The following is an 18,132-nucleotide window of genomic DNA, read 5'->3' on the forward strand; positions in this document are numbered from 1 at the left end:
TTAAGTTACAAGCCCAGACCTCTAAACAAGGGGTTAGACAGTTATATATTTTTCTATTTAACTGTATATTTCACGAATAAAAGGTAATGCACATAACTAACAACCTAGAAACCCCATAACAACAGGCCAGCAAGCTTTCAAAACAGCTTGCAGCTAAGTATTAAGACCTTGGCAGGCAGCCACAACAACACCTTATCGAGAAACAATGTAAAATAATAGTAGTAGTTATAATAATAATAATAATAATAATAATAATAATAATAATAATAATTATTATTATTATTATTGTTACTATTACCTTATTATTAATTGAATATATGCCAATAACATAGCTGGATAAGTCACCATTGTGTTTACATTTAACCCCGTCCTGACTTGACCAAACAAACACGGCGTCCTCGCGTAGCGTGTAGCGTGCAGAAAGTTAGCGTCTAACAAACTTTATCTGCCGTCTGAAAGACCCTCCACAGGTGCCCACCGACCCCTCAAGGAGCTCTCCAGACACCTATGCGGTTGCTTTAACTGTCAATTCGACGTCGCAGTGGACGATTTCAGCCATTCTGACTATATACGCGAAAGGATCCTGTAGTTTCTCAAGAAAGGCGACGAGTGAACTCTGGAAGTAAACCCGCACGGCTCGAAAGCGAGACCGTCGACGGAATACGAACGGTTTCGTTGGTCTGCCTTCACGGCATTTTCGTTCGTTCGGATTTGGAGGAAACATGGCACGAATGCTGAGCAGGGAGCCGCGGGATATCGAGGTATAAACATCGGATCGTAACGTAAACGAGCCCGTGTTGTTACGCTGTCGGTCTGGTGTGCGTTAAGATGAATATGTCACAGTAAACATTAATGCGGTGGCTGCTTGTGAAATAAGTTATTTCTTAACGTTAAAACGTCGTAGCATGAGAAAAATCCTTTTTTAAACTTTATTGACATTCCTAAGTTCCCTTTAAAAGTAACCGCGGTCCTGTGTTTACCTTGTTGTTTTCTGAAAGTATGAAAGTTCAGGCAGTAGTTGGGTGTTTCAGGTCAAAGTTTCTTCTTAAGTCTCTTGTAAAAAACGTCGGTTATTTTGTCTTTCGTGACAATACATTTTGCACAGTTTTAACCCACAACAGACTCTTTTGCGATGGTCAGTTAACCCTTTATACAGCTATGTACAGTATGTGTTGTGGCTGTGTATGTAATGTGCGTAATATGCAGCATGCATATTCTGCATACTTTTTTTTTGTTATAATGTGGGCCAGTGCATAGTATAGTAGTAGTATTAGTCCATTGTTTTAGTGCTTTCAATGTCAATGTACTGTAACTGTTGTAATGTTGATGTTTTTTAATGGCTGATAAAATGTTGCATGTTGGATTGTGGCAACACACTACGTTTCCTATTCTATATTCATTCCAGTGAAATTTCACATTACAAAGCAAACACTAATATGCTATTGGACGCACTCAAATAATTCATGTTTATCATCAGAAATTACAGTAACAGACAATGGCCAATATATCCTTTAGATATTTCTCAGTGAAATACATTTAGCAGAATGGTTTTCATGTAACGAAGAATTAACACCAGAACAGCGCGTTTATTGTTAATGTAGTTGTTTCTTCATTATTAATCGGGTCTATTAGGCCACATTAGAACCTAAAGTCTACCCAAAAGTTAAGGTTTTCTGAAAATGCGCTGTTCTTCAGGTCATCAGGTCATTCAGATTAGTAGATGTAGAACAGATTTAGAGAAATTTAGTAATGCAGTACATATCTCTCACCAGTGGATCCTCTCCACTGAATGGGTGCCGTCAGAATTAGAGATCAAACTGCTTACAGAAATGCCATAATAATCCATAAGTATAAGTAGATGAATATCTTGTAAAGGTAACACTTTACAAAGTGTCATTTGTCAACATTAGTTAATCAATTAGCATGAATGAACAATGATGAACACATTTATTACAATATTTATTAATCTTAGTTAATGTTAGTTAATAAAAACACAGTTGTTCATTGATAGTTTATGTTAGTTCACGGCACATTAACTAATGTCAACAAACACAACTTGTGATTTTAATAACGCACTATTGCTATAATTAGCATGAAGTCAGATTAATGAACGCTGCAGAAGCATTGTTCATTCTTAGTTCATGCTAACTAATAAACCTTATTATAAAGTGTTAAAAAGCTTTTTTCTATAAACAAAGTCTTCATTAAGGAATTTTTACATTTAAAATCGCTGCATTCAGCTAAATAGTCAGAAGCAATATTGGGGTCCTCTATAAATGAGAGGATAACAGGCAATAATCTTTTTTGCTTAAGGAAGTTTTATTATGGATTGTGGGCTGGTATTTCGTCCAGAATGATAGTTTAAAATGAAAACGAAGCAACGGTGACTTTGTTTTTCACAAAAACACACAGCATTTCACTAGTCAGTACATTAAATGATGGACTAGAGTCGTCTGGATTATTTGTGGGTTACTGTGATTTTTTTTTTTTTTTTTTTTTTTATCAACTGTTTGAACTTTCATCCTGATGGCACCCATTCACGGCAGAGGAGTGGCATTCTGTGCATACTTAATGTGCACAGTGTACATACTGCAGAAATAATGAGAGTAGTATGCCAGTGTGCTGTTTTGAACGTTTCCTCTGTGGGTGTGAGGATACTGGTTGTTAAGATCAGGAAAGTGTTCCTGGAATGCTGCCATAACAAATTCTGTTCCACTAGTTGAATACAAATGATGTGTGCTGCAGAAAAGTGTTGAAGCACAATGGAATTGTTGGCAATCATTTCAGTGGTGTACGCAGGATTTCTTTTAAAACCATTTTGAAGTGTTTTAATGATATATGCATGCCTTAAGGGTTGTGCTATAGACAGCTCCTGCGTTCATTTGGCATTCAGCTCTCATTCTTGTAAAGAGTACCCGCGATCCAAACAAGCAGTGAACACACTGGAAATAATGGCATGTCCAGATAATCCAATTTCCCAGTTATTATACGGTTAGTTAGGCCTGAGTTGCAGACTGCAATGCTGTAATGCATCTCACAACCATGTGGTTAATAAGCTGTACTGCTAACCATGTGAGAATCACATGTCAGTTCATACCATTAGCTAAATCGGGAGTATAAGAATATGCAGCTATGCCTGTAATTCACTGTTACCTGTTCTGGCTCCGTGGCCTGTGCTAGAAGTTCAGTCAGATCGTAATGGTTTTCTACTGACGTTTAGTCAATGTGACTGGCCAATTTTAACTTCATCCTTTGTCTGTCTTTCATTGAGTTGCAATAACGCGCCTGACAATGAATCGCGACGGAGCAAAAATAGCAAATTTGATTTTTATAGAAAAGCCCCAAAAGCTTCACAAAAAGATATATTCAGAGCGCCAACTGCCAAGCGATAAAATTTATCAGCAGCCCAACATTGGTTATTACATTTAGATTTAAGATCTGAGGCGAAGGTTGGGCTTGAACGTGAATTGATTAAACATTTTGGAGATTTTTAAACATTTCGGAAACCTTTACAGCTCATGCAAGAAATGATAACACTTCCGAATGGAATACGTAGCAGACTTGTTACACTGCAAGTTATTTAACTGAAATGTTGTAAACTCTTTAAAGCGTTCTCTATTTGTCTAATTTGTTTAGTACATACATTTTTTTTCAACATGGTGACCACCAGAGTCAGATTTAGTGCTTTCATTTGTGATGTTTTCATTAACATTTTGTTAAATGCGTAAAATTTTACATAATTGTAATATTTTAAACCGCAACTTTAAAGATGAAAGGAAATCATACGTTTAATTTACTTTAAAACAGTATTGTAATATCTCTTGACATTTCCATTAAACAAAAAGTCAAACATTTGTTTTATAGATGCTTTTTCCAGATTTAACAATGCAGCGGTTTTAAAATTCTTTTGTACAACTTTTACTAAAGCCGTGTAACCGTGAGTAAACAAGTTAAGTTTATGCTTATTTTCTGTTCCAGCGCTCTAGGTTGTTCAACATGTGCATGTGTTTAGACAAACCAATCAGATATCTGGCAGCATGTTGTTTTCGCTCCACAGGTAAAAAACCCCCTTCGGTGTCAGAGCCAGAGATTTCAGAATATGCTTGCTGTGTTTAAGAATGCGTCTGGTTTAGCGTCCCAGTGCTGGGGTTCGTGAACTTTGATTTTTAGATGTAAAATACCTAGTTTATATTTTAATCATTTAACAACACGTTCGCACGTTCAGAATTCCTTAATGTCAATTGATAATCATATGACATGCAAATAAAATACATTAGTAAGAATATAGGGCTGCTAATACAAGCGGTTACATTTAGGGGTGTTCAGATCTGGGTTTAAGCACCATTCACACCTAACTATAAAGATATCAGCGTCCGTCCACACCATGATATCGTCTAATTATCGTCCTTAATTCTGGAGCTCTGTATAGCATGATGAATTCTAATTGGCTGTCAATGTTTTTATCATTCGTTAGCTGGAGAAAAATCGCATTGTGGCTTTATCGTTACAGTTGTGGTGTTAATATCGAGAACGTTATCTTTATAGTTATTGCTCTTGGTGTGGATGGGGTTTTACTCTTTATAAGAACCAACCAACATGCACTACACGTTACAATGCAAATATTTAGGTCTTAAATTCGTCACTTTCAACACATCAGATTGGAATATTGATTAACTGTAAACTTCTTTCCACTAAATCCCTACCCTAGTGCATACTCGCCGTCATTTACTTTTGCCATGGCCGATTTGCTCGCCTCTATTTTCTGAAACAGCCTTTGGCAGGTATGTATCAAATATGGGGGATATATCTCCAATTGTTGAGTAGGAGTTTTATTTTCATTGATGTGTTATATAGCAAAGGGTGAGGATCTAAAGTTTTGTTTTAAAAGCAATTTTTCAAAGACTCTTTAGAAAAAAGAGTCGGGCCGAATACCAAAACAAACTTGTAGCCAATCAGCAGTAAGGGGCGTGTCAGTGAACAGCCAAGGCGAGCGACAGATAGATCAAAACCAAAAAAGGAAAACGTCTGCGGAATTTACAATGAGGGGAGGTGGCTGATTTTAAATAATTTAAAGGCATAGTTCACCAAAATTTCTAATTCAGTTATCATTTACTCAACTTCTGTCGATTACAAAATAAATAATACAAAGGAAGTCAACGGCTATCAGCAGCTGTTTGGGTAACGTCATTCTTCAATGTTCAACAGAAGAAAATATCTTCCTACAGGTTTGAGGGTGAGTGATATTTTTGGGGCGAGCTGTTTATTTACGGTCCGTTTTTACAGCATCCAATTACGGTTACATCCTTATTTAACATCACCATTGTACCTTGAGTCAGCAATCAGGTTGATTGTAGACCTAATGGTGTTGGTTGCGCTACGCAAGGTGGAAAATGTTTAGCACTTGATCCAGTCGTGAAACTCGTTGCATGTTAATACGAGCAAAGATGGCCGCGTCTCCACGCCGGGCGACACTAATGCAACCTTTATGGAGAGCGGAGGAGAGTAAGTCAAGCCCTTCATTAGCATCTTTATTCAGGCCGTAATGACAACACTGACGTGACCTTCGGCTCTTCGCTGCACTTAAGACTGGGACTAAATGACTCCTGTCTGCCATTGAAAATGGCTTTCTAAATCTCATAATAATTGCCATCTCTGGAGCAATTAAATCCTCCATTTTTCTGCAGTTCTGTCAGATGTCTTATTTTAATATCCATCCGCACTTCTGAAAGCGCTAAATGTGGGGCCCTTTTGTGCGCACATGTAGATTAATTAAAATCCTCCTGGACTGCTATTAGAGTTCATTAAAAAACCCACAGCAATACAGCATTTAAACAAAGAGGTATGACTCCGCTGGCAGACCTCTGCGCCTCTCCCGGCCCGCGCTCTCATCAGACGTCTGGAACGCTGACAGGGGATTGCTCCAAAATAAAATGCAAATGAAATTTTATGGAAATAGTTGGCCACTCGAAAAGCTTGCATGTTATTGCAAATCACTGAGGCTGCAAGCGCTCCGCTTTTTAACCCTTAAGACTGTAGCTACAAAACATCTCCCTCGCTCTGTTTACCCCCTGCACGATGCAGATGGAAATTTTGCATCAGGAATGGATGCTGGATGTTTTGGGTACAATTTGCGCCCGTTTACCACGCAGACGCTTCAGTCGCTTCCCTGCTGTTCGAGGTGAGGTCACCTACAGGCAGACATTAGTCCTAAAATTGCGTTTCCTGATTATTTTATCGCCCGGTACGTGTGCAACTGGTGCTTGCTCCAGTTATCAAGCGTATGACAAACCGAAATCCTGTTACAAGTCCGTGGCATTAACAAATAAATATTTGCTGCAGAGAGTCGCACGGTAAGACAGTCTGAGAGGCGGAGACAGACCATTCATAGAGAAATGAATGGGAGAAATACAGAAGTCCGGCCTTCCAGTTAAAAGCCAGTCATCTTTTTGATAGAATTTGCTCGCTGTAGAAAAAAAAAATGTAGATCTCAGATGATATTTTTTGCTCTCATTATTAGCATAAATTTTATTAGCATATTTTTTTCTCATTGTTAGCATGTTTTCATAATTTGTATTGTATATGTGAAGGTCAATATGTATAAAAGTGCCCAAATCTTTAAAAAAAAGAGACTAGTTCAAATGTGTCAGGTTCTTTAAAAAAAGTGCTTTTTGTGTTCATTTCAGATTCGTTTTGTTTTCATATGGTGTAAATAAAAGTTAAATCATTTTAGGTCAAACCGCACGACGCAACCTGAAGTAAACGATAAATAAACGATCTTTTAAATCATATTGTTTGTTGTTTTTTCATAAATTACAGAATGTTTATGTATGCCATAAAAGTTAATTCAAAACCAATAAATGTAACATAAAACAAAGATTACGTCTTTATAAAATTAACACATTCAAGTGCTTTTTCTTGTCTTTTAAACGTTTTGGACGGTCTTATAAACCGCTGAAACAAAATCAGCTATATTGTGTGTTGTTGAATAAACCAAAAGACATGGGTCAATGGTGTGACGCTCATCTTACAGGAACCTAATACCGAAAGCGTTTTGGAGATTTTCAGCTGTGTTTGCATGCCGCCGAGCGAACCGACTTGCCTCAAAGCCGCTTTGATTCCACCCTGCTGTGTGTCGTATTTTGATTGCCGTCTCTGTTTCAGATGCAGGCAGGCCTGCACGTGGCTCCTTGTTTGGTGCAGTGGTGGATCAGTAATTGCACCTCTGCCAGGGTTGGGTCAGGCTGCTCTTGTAATCAATCGGTACAGCAGAGATGGTACGGAGGGGTTTGTCACAGAGCCACCGTCCCTTGAATGCGAGCAGAGAACCTTGCGCAAAGCCAGCACATACCTGGCCGCGCGATTCATCCCACCTCCCCCTCTTCCTTCGATCCCCCCGGGGGGGGGCCGCACGCATTCACCTGATCGCATGTGACCCCTCTGTCTGCTGCAATCTCTGTCTGCAAACTCAATCCCCCTCGGTGGAGTTCATCGGCCAGGCTCCCTCAGGCCAGTCGGCTCGTTTACACACCCAAGAAGCATGTGGCATATTGAACCTTTTTTTTCCTTTTCCCAATCCCCCCTCTCACTCTCTCTGTTTCTTCTCCACTGAGAGCAGATAAAGCCTCGGTCATCAAGCCCTGATTCTTTACAGTTCATTTCCCTTCTGTTTCTCCGCTAATTGTTTTTCGAGCCTCAACATGGCCAGGGACCATTTCAAATGCTGCATAATGAGGCTCTGGCGCATATTGGCCATTACCGAATTAAAGCGCCTCGCAGGAGGCGTGGCCAAGACGTGGCCGATGCTGCGCCGTGAGCGGCCGGGGAGGTTGATTGACAGGCTGAAGGGGAGGGTTTTAGGCTGGTCTAGCTGGCACAGAGAGAGGGAGCGTAAACTATTCATACGCTGCTGACTGACACCTTCAGACGCCCTCTGCAGGACGGATAAGAGACAAACAAAAAGCACAGATTGCCTTAAAGGAATAGTTCACCTAAAAATAAAAGTTTAGTCACTCACTTTTCTCTTGTGGGATGCAATTTAGAGCACGATGTTACAATTGAAGCAGGTGGTGACTCTAACCGTCAAGCAAAAATGAATATTGCGAATGTAACATTATATGTATAGCGACCTAAATTTTAGTTCCTGACGCTAAGATATCAAATGATTTTAGAATACTATGAATATGATATGGTGCTTTTTTTCCTTTTTTGAGTTTGATAGGCCCCGATCGCAATCTACTTTCATTGGAATAATAAAAAAATGCTTAATTTTACAAACAATATAGATATAGAAAGTAGCACATTTCAGTAAAGGCATTCAGTAATAGTGCTGTCTTGTAAAACATACAATAATATTACAACTTTGAAAAATAACTCTTTTACAGTGTGCATTTGAAGAAAATCACTCAAGAATTGCTAGTAAATTTCATAAATAATTACAGAAAATCAACAAGTAACACACTGAAACTAGGGCTGTCAAAAAAACCCAAAACTTTTATTTTCGACTTTTATCATGACATTTTTAAATAGAAAGACTGAAATGATATTTTAGTTTTTTTTAGATTTATGTATGTATTTTGTTTTACAATATGCATGTGAATATATATATTTTGCGTTCGTATAATATAAATATATTTAGTATATAAACATTAAATATTTTCCTTAAATATATTACAACTTTGCTGACTGTTGAAAAAAGAAGCTCAGAATTTATGCTAAATATCTGCTTTTGTATAGCACAGAAGAAACAGTCGTATGGATAGGCACATTAATACATATATTACAGTGAACTACGTCTGCAACCACTTAGTTTTCTTTGTAGGTGAGATATAGCAAGGAAAGAGAACATTTGATTATGTTTGTATCATCCATTTGGTCAAGTTTTACCATCTGTATTTTGTTCAGTCTCATGTTTCCCTTGCTGTCCACCTACATTTCCCAGCAAGCAAAGTTTACAGCTTTCAGTGCATCGGCAATAGGGAAGGATTGAGTGATCTGTATGTATTTTGTGTTTTATTCTCAGTGGAGAAAGTCAGACAAGCCTTTGCTTTCGCTGCCTGACTCCAAAATCATTTCTCTGTACTCTGAACTTGCTGACTTATAATCCATATGACCATTTTTTTACGAATTGAAACGTCTTGTTTTGAAAGATTCAAGGTTAGGAGTATTTCTCTGGCGTAGACGTGTAACATGAAGGCTTGACCATTGCAAAAATGAGTTCAATGATTCACAAGCTCGTTTATTTAACTAAATGGACACAACCTTTATTTGATTCATTGATGCAATATCATGCATGAAGGATGACAGCTGTTTTTAAGTTTCAGTGATTATATCAATATCGTGCTCAGGAAATCTGAATGTAATGACAGTAAACTAATTATTTGATTAAAAATGGTTTTGTTGTCAGAAAAGTTTTTTTTTTAAACCACATTTATTCCATTAATCGTTTTCAAAATAAAAGTTTTTGTTTAAATATATATATATATATATATATATATATATATATATATATATATATATATATATATATATATATATATATATATATATATATATATATATATATATATATATATATATATGATACATGTGTACTGTGTTTACTTATATATCTAGAAATACACACACGAACATATATTTTTTGAAAATATATATTAGAATAAAATAAATGTATTTAGTATACACAAAATGTATTAGGGATGCACCAAATTGACAATTCTGTGGGCGAAAACTGAAACAGAAAATGCTTTGTAATGATTACTTGTTATTTTATTAAATGATATGAAGTAATTTTGTACGACTGTTTAATTTAACACAATTTTAGTGATAAAATAATAATAAAAAAAACACAAGCCTTTAAAATAACCACAATTTTACTGAAAGTAACAAAACTGGACAGAATTTAGGCTATATTAATAATGATAACACTTTACGATAAGGTTCCTTAGTTAACATTAGTTAACTACTATAACATGAACATGAACTAAGAGTGAACAATCAATCATCAATGAACAATTAACATGATTAATCACTTGACAGCATTAGAAATTATATTTTTAAATCAATTTAGCGTCATTTTTAATCAATTAATGATTTAAGAAAACACATAAATGATGAAATAGTAATGAAATATTTTCACTATCACATTTGTTCTGTGCCATGTTTTGCATCATACTACATTTATTTATCACTGCATAATTAGAGGTTTAATGATCAGTGCAAAACTAAATTAATGATCAGTGCTAATCTAGTTTCCTAAATTTGATTTAACAAACAAATTAGCTAGTTTTCCTATGAAAACAATGTATATATATATATATATATATATATATATATATATATATATATATATATATATATATATACATTGAATCAAATAATGTGATAGATCAGTAGTATGTTAATGAGACATAAATTGCTCCATTTCATCTGTCCTTTTCTCTCTCTGTCAGAGATATTTGATTATTTTCAGGATTTCAAGTGGACTAAATATTTGGTGCCGTTGAAGTACATCAGCCCAGATGAAAATCTGATGCGTTATGCGTATCTGTGTCTCATATACTGTTCCGAAGCTTATAGTGGAGCAAATTATATTCAAAGCCTGTGTTTGATACTGCTGATCTTTATTTCACTAACGGTAGATCAATATGTGGAAATTCCCCTATTGATCTGAGCCAAAGACAGAACAGGGTGGCTGCTTGCCAGCTGATGTTTAGTTATTCTCCACTTTTTTTTTTTTAGCTTTAAATTATTTCCTGTTCAAGGGGATTAAGGTGTTATAGAGTTAAATTTTAGCTGCATGTTCACACCTTGTACGCTAAGAACAGAAGTGCCTCGTGCATACTAAGGCATTGGAGGTTCTCTGGCGTGCAGCAAGAGGACGGTGAATGTAATTTATTGCACAATATGGTGCTGTTATTGATTAGACAGCAAAAGGGCAGTACCAGCTGCTCTGCTAATAGCCATATAAATGTTTCAAGCATGTGTCACCACCTTAAAACCAGCCCTGGGAGAAAAAAAAAAATTGCAGGGTGCTGCTCTTAGGACATGCACCCAGCTAAACTGTAGATGGGTGCGTTACTATTCTATCGGTGCGTTTCAGTAATAGTTCACACAAAAAAATGAAAATTCTATAGTCTGTAATTTACCTAACTGTTTCATTTTTGCTTTGTTTTACGGAACACACAGTGAGTTTTACGGAACACACAGTGAGAAGTTTATGAAAGCGAATCGTTACTTGTTCAGCTCCAAAAATGACGTAAGCTTCATGAACACTGTTCAGATGATTTTTTTAATACTGAAACAAAGTGACGGTTTCAGCATCAGCATATTAGAATGATAGTAACACTGTTGAAAATATAGCTTTGCATCACATTTTTAAATATATTAAAATGGATTCTTTTAAATTGTAGTTAATTTTTTTTTTTTTACTGTTTATGATCAAATAAATGCAGCTTTGGTGATTATAATAGACTTAATATTCTAAATTGGGCTCAGTAAGTTTTTTTTTTTTGTTATTTAGTTTGATTATGTTTACCAGGTATAAAAAAGTTATTGTTTTAGCTTTTTGAGAGAGAATAACATCTTATATTGCGCTTATATTTTTGTTGTTGTTTTGAACCTTTATAAATCAAGGAATCATTTTTATTTTATTACATTTATATTTTGAAAAATATTATTTTATTTATTTTTATATATCTTTTTATTTTGTTATATATTAAAAAAAATGATGTCGTATTTCTAATACAGTTTTTAGTCTTGTATTTTACTCGAATATTTCATTTGAATATTCATTCATTACGTGCAATAGAGCAACGAACTCCAAGGTAATGACTTAAAACGTCGCTTTATGCAAATTACTTATTTATGCATTTACAAGTAACGCTGATACATTCGCTCATGCAACGGAATAAAATTTTGCCACTATATAGCGTTTTTGCTTTTCATAGAAGCTTCCTGGCTTCATTTGAATGAAAACAAAGTCGTTCGCTCCGCGTGCACTTTGGTGCAGAATTCAGCCCAGGCTTGAGCTCCACATTAATTAGCACTCGCAGCTGAGTTTGATTTGCCATTTCCCGTTGTCCATCATAGAGACTCCCTATCTGATTTTCTCCGAGGGGCTGCAGTTTGCCTGATGTGGCTGGGCAGCGCTGGTTATTGATCTTCCATCTGTTTGGGCTGCGTGATCAGTGGAGAGTGATAAAAACAGACGCAGCGGCTCCCCCGCGGAACCATCCGAGTCATGCAGATGGGTCCAGCGCGGAAAGGGCTGTCAGCGCTAGCGCGTTCGCGTCTCCGCACCTCCGCGCCGCTGCGGCCCTCTCTCTCTCTCCGACCGCAAAGGTCACGCATCCGACGGGGAATGCGCCGTTTTTTTTTTGTTTTAAATATTGTTTGATAACACACTTAGCCCCTGTTTGGCTTCGGCTCCTCAAGGACCGCTGAATAACTGCAAAAATCCATGCCTGACTCAGACTGTCTGCGGCTCTGGCATTTATCAGCTGCGCTGCGGAGAGCGTTTTGTCTGGGGAGCGAGAAGCCCTCCTGGATGTTTGTGCGAGCGAACGAGCGAACTCTCAGCTCTTAGCTCGTACAGTGTTTGTGTTTATACTCTAAATCCGCGAGTTTTCCTTCTGAGCCCTAAAGATGCGTCTGCTCTCTTGTGGAACGACGTTTTAAGATGCGAGCGCTGCCCTGAAGTGCGTACAGTGGTATTGATTGGGAGGCATGAATGCATATTTCATTTCGCGCGCGGTGTCGATCTCATTGGCGTCTTGACATCACAGAGCAGAGCGCTTCCGACGTTTGGCGAAAGATGGAAAACCTTTAAAGGGACAGTTCACTTAGAGGCGACGCTACGGAGTCTCGGGTGGAGCACGAAAGGAGAAGTTTAGCAGAATGTTAAAGCTGCTGTTTTTATAAGGAACGGAAGATGTAGCGGAACAGGTAGCTTCTTCTCTTTCTTCATCCAAACATTCTCTAGTTGAGTAAACATCTGTCAGGCATCGCTGGTATTTGCTTTAGCCCAGTTCCGGCATACATCTGTTTCTCTTGTGCATTTTCCACTTGGGGAGAGAGGGTCAATATCAAGCTGGAAACAAGAATCTGGTCGCAAAATTGCATTTTTACTTACTTTAGTTTAATGTTCCTGAACAAATTTTAAAAGATGTGAATATATGATCGAATACATATAAAAACCACAGCATAGCAAAACTGATTTCGTTTTTTCAGTATTTTGATTTAGTAGTAAATAGTAAATACACATTATGTGCTAAATCACCACTAATTTAAATTTCAAAAGTTCATTAGTTCATTTATTGAACTTTAATTTCTTTTTTTAATAAATTAAATTATTTTCAGCATTTTTTATTTTTATTTTATTAATGCATATTACATGCCACACCACCGTAATTTACATAATTTTAAGTTTAAGTTTTTTTATTTTATTATTTTGCCTTATTTAATTTTTTATTAAATATAAAATACAACATTTAAAATAATATTTGTTCATCTGGACATTTACAGATTTTTTTTTTATTTCTATTTTGAATAAACTCAGTTCTTTTGATCAAAGAATATTTTTTTATTATATTTTTTATTAAATATAAAATCAAAAAATAATAATTATACACTTTGGATTTATTTAAAAATATATATATTATTTACTATTTTATTAATTTAGAAATTTGGTCTTATTTTGTGTCGTCTTTTTTTTTTTTGTCTTGTCATTTTGTTTTTGTTTTATTTCAAAAATATAAAAGTATTTATTACTAAGCAAAACCTTCAGGGAATAGAAGTCACGACTGGTTAAAAAGCAAATATTGGCTATTAAAAAACTTTTAAAGCTCTTGTCAATTATTGCAGGAAATAGCGCTGCCCTAATTAATTACATTTATCTATTATGCAGATGTCCTTAAATATACTCTTCTAACTTCACTGTTTAAACTCTTCTAATAGCTGTTTGTTTTTGACCGCCTCTGGTTGATCTGATCGCCGGAGTTGTTTTTGTGCAGAGAACGTTTCTTAATTAATAAAGCATAGACTTTCCCCGTGTCCTGTCCTCCCATTGGGCAGCGGATGCTAATTGTGTTTGAACATTTTTAATCTTTCAGACCACCTCAAACAAACGCAGGCCTCTCAACAAGTACCGCTTTTGAACCTCGCATATGCGCCACAGGACAAACATGGAGGACAAACCGGAGTAGTTTGTAGAGGTTAGTTGTTTTCGCGTCACTGTTGCCCCGGGGCTGATTACAGTCCTCGAATCCCGTTAGGATTTCTCCTCCGACGGACAATCCTGTTATTAGCTCCCGGTTTACCTACAGGCCTGGCCCCAAAGAACATATTAGCTTTCCTTCTGCACGCTATATGAAAACGGATAAGTAATGTTGTCCGTAACACACTATAAAACCCGAAGAGGTGGTTTTTTTTATTGTTTCGGCCCGTATCTCACACTGTGCTTTAACTACATTTTATTAGGTGTGAAATTAAAATATTAATAGGCTGATGTCTGGCTTTAGGAAGAGCGGGACGTTTGTAGAGGCGCTAGAGTCGAGCGCCGCGGGAGAGAGGCGGGTTACCCGACGTCTACGGGCCCTTTTAACATCTCATACCTCTGTATGAAATAGACTTTCATCTTGCCTACTGTGAAAATATTAAAAGACGAAGCTTCATGTGTTGTCACGTTGCCTGCGGGACACTAATTGAGGTTGGTCGCCGATGTTGTTGGGAAAGGTTGAAAAGAGAAAGGAAAATATCTCAAAGTGACTGAGGAACTTGAAAAAGAGAACGTTGCTTTGTGCCGCTTTCAAAACAATTAAACGGGAAACATTTAAGGAAATGACATCGTCAATGGGGCCTTTAAAACTATAAAAGGAATAAAAGCACTTGGTAAATGCACGTTATGCGCTGGACCGCCACCGCCGTTTAAAATCATTTAGTTCATATACGGACGTTTACATGTGTTTTGTATGTCTGTTTAAAATGAATTCAGTTCTTTTTAAACCTTTCATCGAAGAATCCTGAAAAAAGTACCGTATCGTGGTTTTCATAAAAATGGCAAGCGGCAAAGCTTTTTTAATTTCATTTCATTTTTCATTTTTCAAGAAATGCTAAGAGATTTTGCATCGAAGAATCATTTCTGAAGGATTCTGTGACATCGAGGACTGAAGTAATGGCTCCTGAAGATTTAATGAATTGCATTTTAAAATATATGGAAATAGAAAATTGTGCAGTCAATTATATATTTTTTCACAGTTTTTACTGCATTTTTGTTTAAATAAATACAGCCTTGGTGAACATAAATAAAGGATATATTACAAACAATATTTATAATTATTATTAATAGAGTATATTATATTAATTTTACGTTACTTATAAATTGCTTTAATTTATTTTTTACATATTTTAATATTTTATTTATTTTTATTTTTGAAAACAAAATGTGCGCTATATATTTACATGACATTTTTTTCCCCGTGTATCATTTTATTAACCTACCCCGGCAACTTTTTGCATTAACCACTTATAAAAATCAACCATCGGGCAATCACGTTTCATCTCTTTTACAAAAGCTTCAAACTCTGCTCTTTCAATCAAAAAATCACAAAGGCTGTGTTTTCATACAGGCATCTGAATGAATGTGTTGAACCAAGACGGCACGTGATTACGGATTGGTTTGGCCGCTAGCCTGCAGGAGCACTTGGTCTCTGGCGCTGAGTGGGTCAGTCCTGATTGTAATGGAGAGGTGTGAGCCTGTGTGTTTGTTGTCAGGACGAGAGGGGAGACGCTGGAGAGGGGGCGCAGAGAGACACTCAGCTTTGATTAAAGGGAAGTGGCCTCAGGTAGACCCCGGCCACTCTGAGAGCCTCAACTATACCTGTCATCTGCGGGAAAGAAAAATAGAAAAATCGCATATTTACATTCTTGCCTGTCTTTTTCCGCGAACGGTTGTGTAGCGGCACTTGCTGTGGAGTGGAAATTCCTGCACAGAGTATTAGAACGATATAATTAAAACAGTATACTTGATTCACAATATAAAAAAACGTTACTGCATCAACCCACAGCGTCCACATTAACCGATCCCGGCTATATTGTTGCTATTTGGTTGCTAGGGTGCTGTGGGTATTTTCAGTAATGTTGTTATGCTGTGAGTAAAGTGTTCTAAATTGTATTGCTATACAGGCGCTATATGGTCGCTATGGAGCTGTGTGTAGTTGCAGTTGCTAGGATGCTGTAATGTGTTGCTATGCGGTTGGTATGTGGTTGCTAGGGTGCTGTGGGTAATTTCAGTAATGCTGTTATATATTGAGTAGTGTTCTAAATGGTGTTAATGTGTTGCTATGTGGTTGCTAGGGTGCTGTGGATAATTGCAATAGCAGTGGTAAATGGTGAATCAAATATGTTTTTAATGTGTTGCTATGCCGTCCCTATGTGGTTGCTAGGGTGCTGTGTTGTAGCTGCAGTAACATTGTTATATGGTGAGTAAAGTGTTTTAAATGGTTTTAAAATGTTGTTTTGTATATGCGGTTGCTAGGATGCTGTAGGTAATTGCAGTAATGTTAAACAGTGAGCAAAATGTTCTAAATGGTTGTTGCTATTTGGTTGCTATGTTGTTGCTAGGGTGCTGTAGATAATTGCAGTAATGTAGTTATATGTTCAGTAAAGTTTTGCAGTTGGTTCTAATGGGTTGCTATGCAGTTGCTAGCAGTAGATTGAGTGTTGATCATCATGTTCTAAATGGTTTTTAATTTGTTGCAAAAGTGTTGATATGTGGTTGCTAGGGTGCTGTGGATAATTGGCAGTGTCAAATTGTGAATCAAATATGTTCTAAATTTATTTAATGTGCTATGCTATGTAGTTGCTAGAGTGTTGTTGTGGGGTTTCTACTAGGGTGTTGTGGGTAGTTCCATTGCTATATGCCTATGCGACTAAAGGTTTTAAAAAGGTTTAATGTGTTGCAATGCAGTTGCTAAAGTGTTGCTAGGATGCTGTGGGTAGGTAGAATAGGTTCCTATGGTAATAAAACATTTGTTAAGTATGTTGCTATGCAGTTACTAGGTGGTTACTTGTTGAGGTGTTTCAGGTGTTGGTTTTCAAATTGTTGTTATAGAATGTTTCTAAGATGTCGCTGTGTTGTTGCTAGGTGGTTGCTCAGGGCATTGCTACTGAGCGTTTGAATAGTGTTGCTATGCAGGTGCTAATGTGTTGTGATTGGTTATTTAACATGTTGCGAGGTTGTTGATAGGCGGTTGCCATGGTGATGTAAATGGTTGCGTGTTGTTTTGCAGTTGGGTTGTGGTTGGCAGCTGTGGCATCGTTAGGTTGGTTGCCAGGGTTTTTTTAGCAAGCGTTTTTTAGAAGTTGCCATAGTGTTGCGAAGTGACATTCTAAATATTAAACACTTGTTGTGTTGCTGAGGTTGTTAGGCTGATGTGGATGTTGAAGTAGAGTTGCTGTACAGTTGCTTATAGACCAAACAGTGATTATGTTTTCGGGAGTGGAGCCTATCTGGTGGCAGAAAATGTAAGTTTTCAAGGAGCAGTCATGGTAAATTTGAGTTTATATTTTGAAATTCTGACTTTATGCTCACATTCTGACGTTGAACAACTCGGCTCAGTTTCATAAGTTTATATCCCACGCTTCTGCCTCTTTTTCCTCTGTAATTAACTCACTATTATTGAGTCAAACTAATTATAAAGTAATGGGTTTGAATAATATTTATGCAGTAACTATAAGGCTGATTCAATACGTGCGTTATGAGCTGCATATGTCAAAATTATGTTCACCTATTGTTTACATTAAATGTATGCATTAAAAGCTTTTAGCTTCAAATGACGTCTATTGTGACAATATTATATAAAAATGATGTCAACTCTGACTTTGCAAAAAAACCCGTTTTCTCTTATTCCCTGTATTTTTCCGTGTTTCCTTCACTTGTTACGAGTGTTTTTCTGCCACCACTATGCCGCGCTCAGCTGCAAGTGATGTGTTTGATTGGTCTATATGTTCTGGTTTGTTTTAAGCGCGGTTGCTAGGGTTGTTTGGGGGGTGTTTTTTTCTTTACCCTGGCTTTTTATTGTCTGTCAGGTATAATAACACATACTCTGCGGTAAGAATTACACCACGTTTAACACA

At 36.8% G+C, this 18,132-nt stretch overlaps 1 protein-coding gene across 6 annotated transcripts in view; it reads left to right on the forward strand.

Annotated features, from left to right (window-relative positions):
- Positions 1-380: 380 nt before the first annotated feature.
- dpyda.1 (dihydropyrimidine dehydrogenase a, tandem duplicate 1) overlaps positions 381-18,132 on the forward strand; it is a 160,107-nt gene continuing 142,355 nt past the window's right edge. For 5 of the 6 annotated variants that reach the window (XR_006247971.1, XR_006247972.1, XM_043226860.1 and 2 more), the window contains exon 1: positions 381-761. Coding sequence is in view for 4 of the 6 variants with exons in the window: in XM_043226860.1 (XP_043082795.1) it covers positions 723-761 (39 nt within the window). In the remaining 2 variants the exon portion in view is untranslated. The remainder of the gene's footprint in view (positions 762-18,132) is intronic. The other variant, XM_043226859.1, reaches the window with a different exon arrangement.

This window comes from Puntigrus tetrazona, chromosome 24 (genome assembly GCF_018831695.1).
Source record: "Puntigrus tetrazona isolate hp1 chromosome 24, ASM1883169v1, whole genome shotgun sequence".
In the NCBI taxonomy this organism is placed as follows: Eukaryota; Metazoa; Chordata; class Actinopteri; order Cypriniformes; family Cyprinidae; genus Puntigrus; species Puntigrus tetrazona.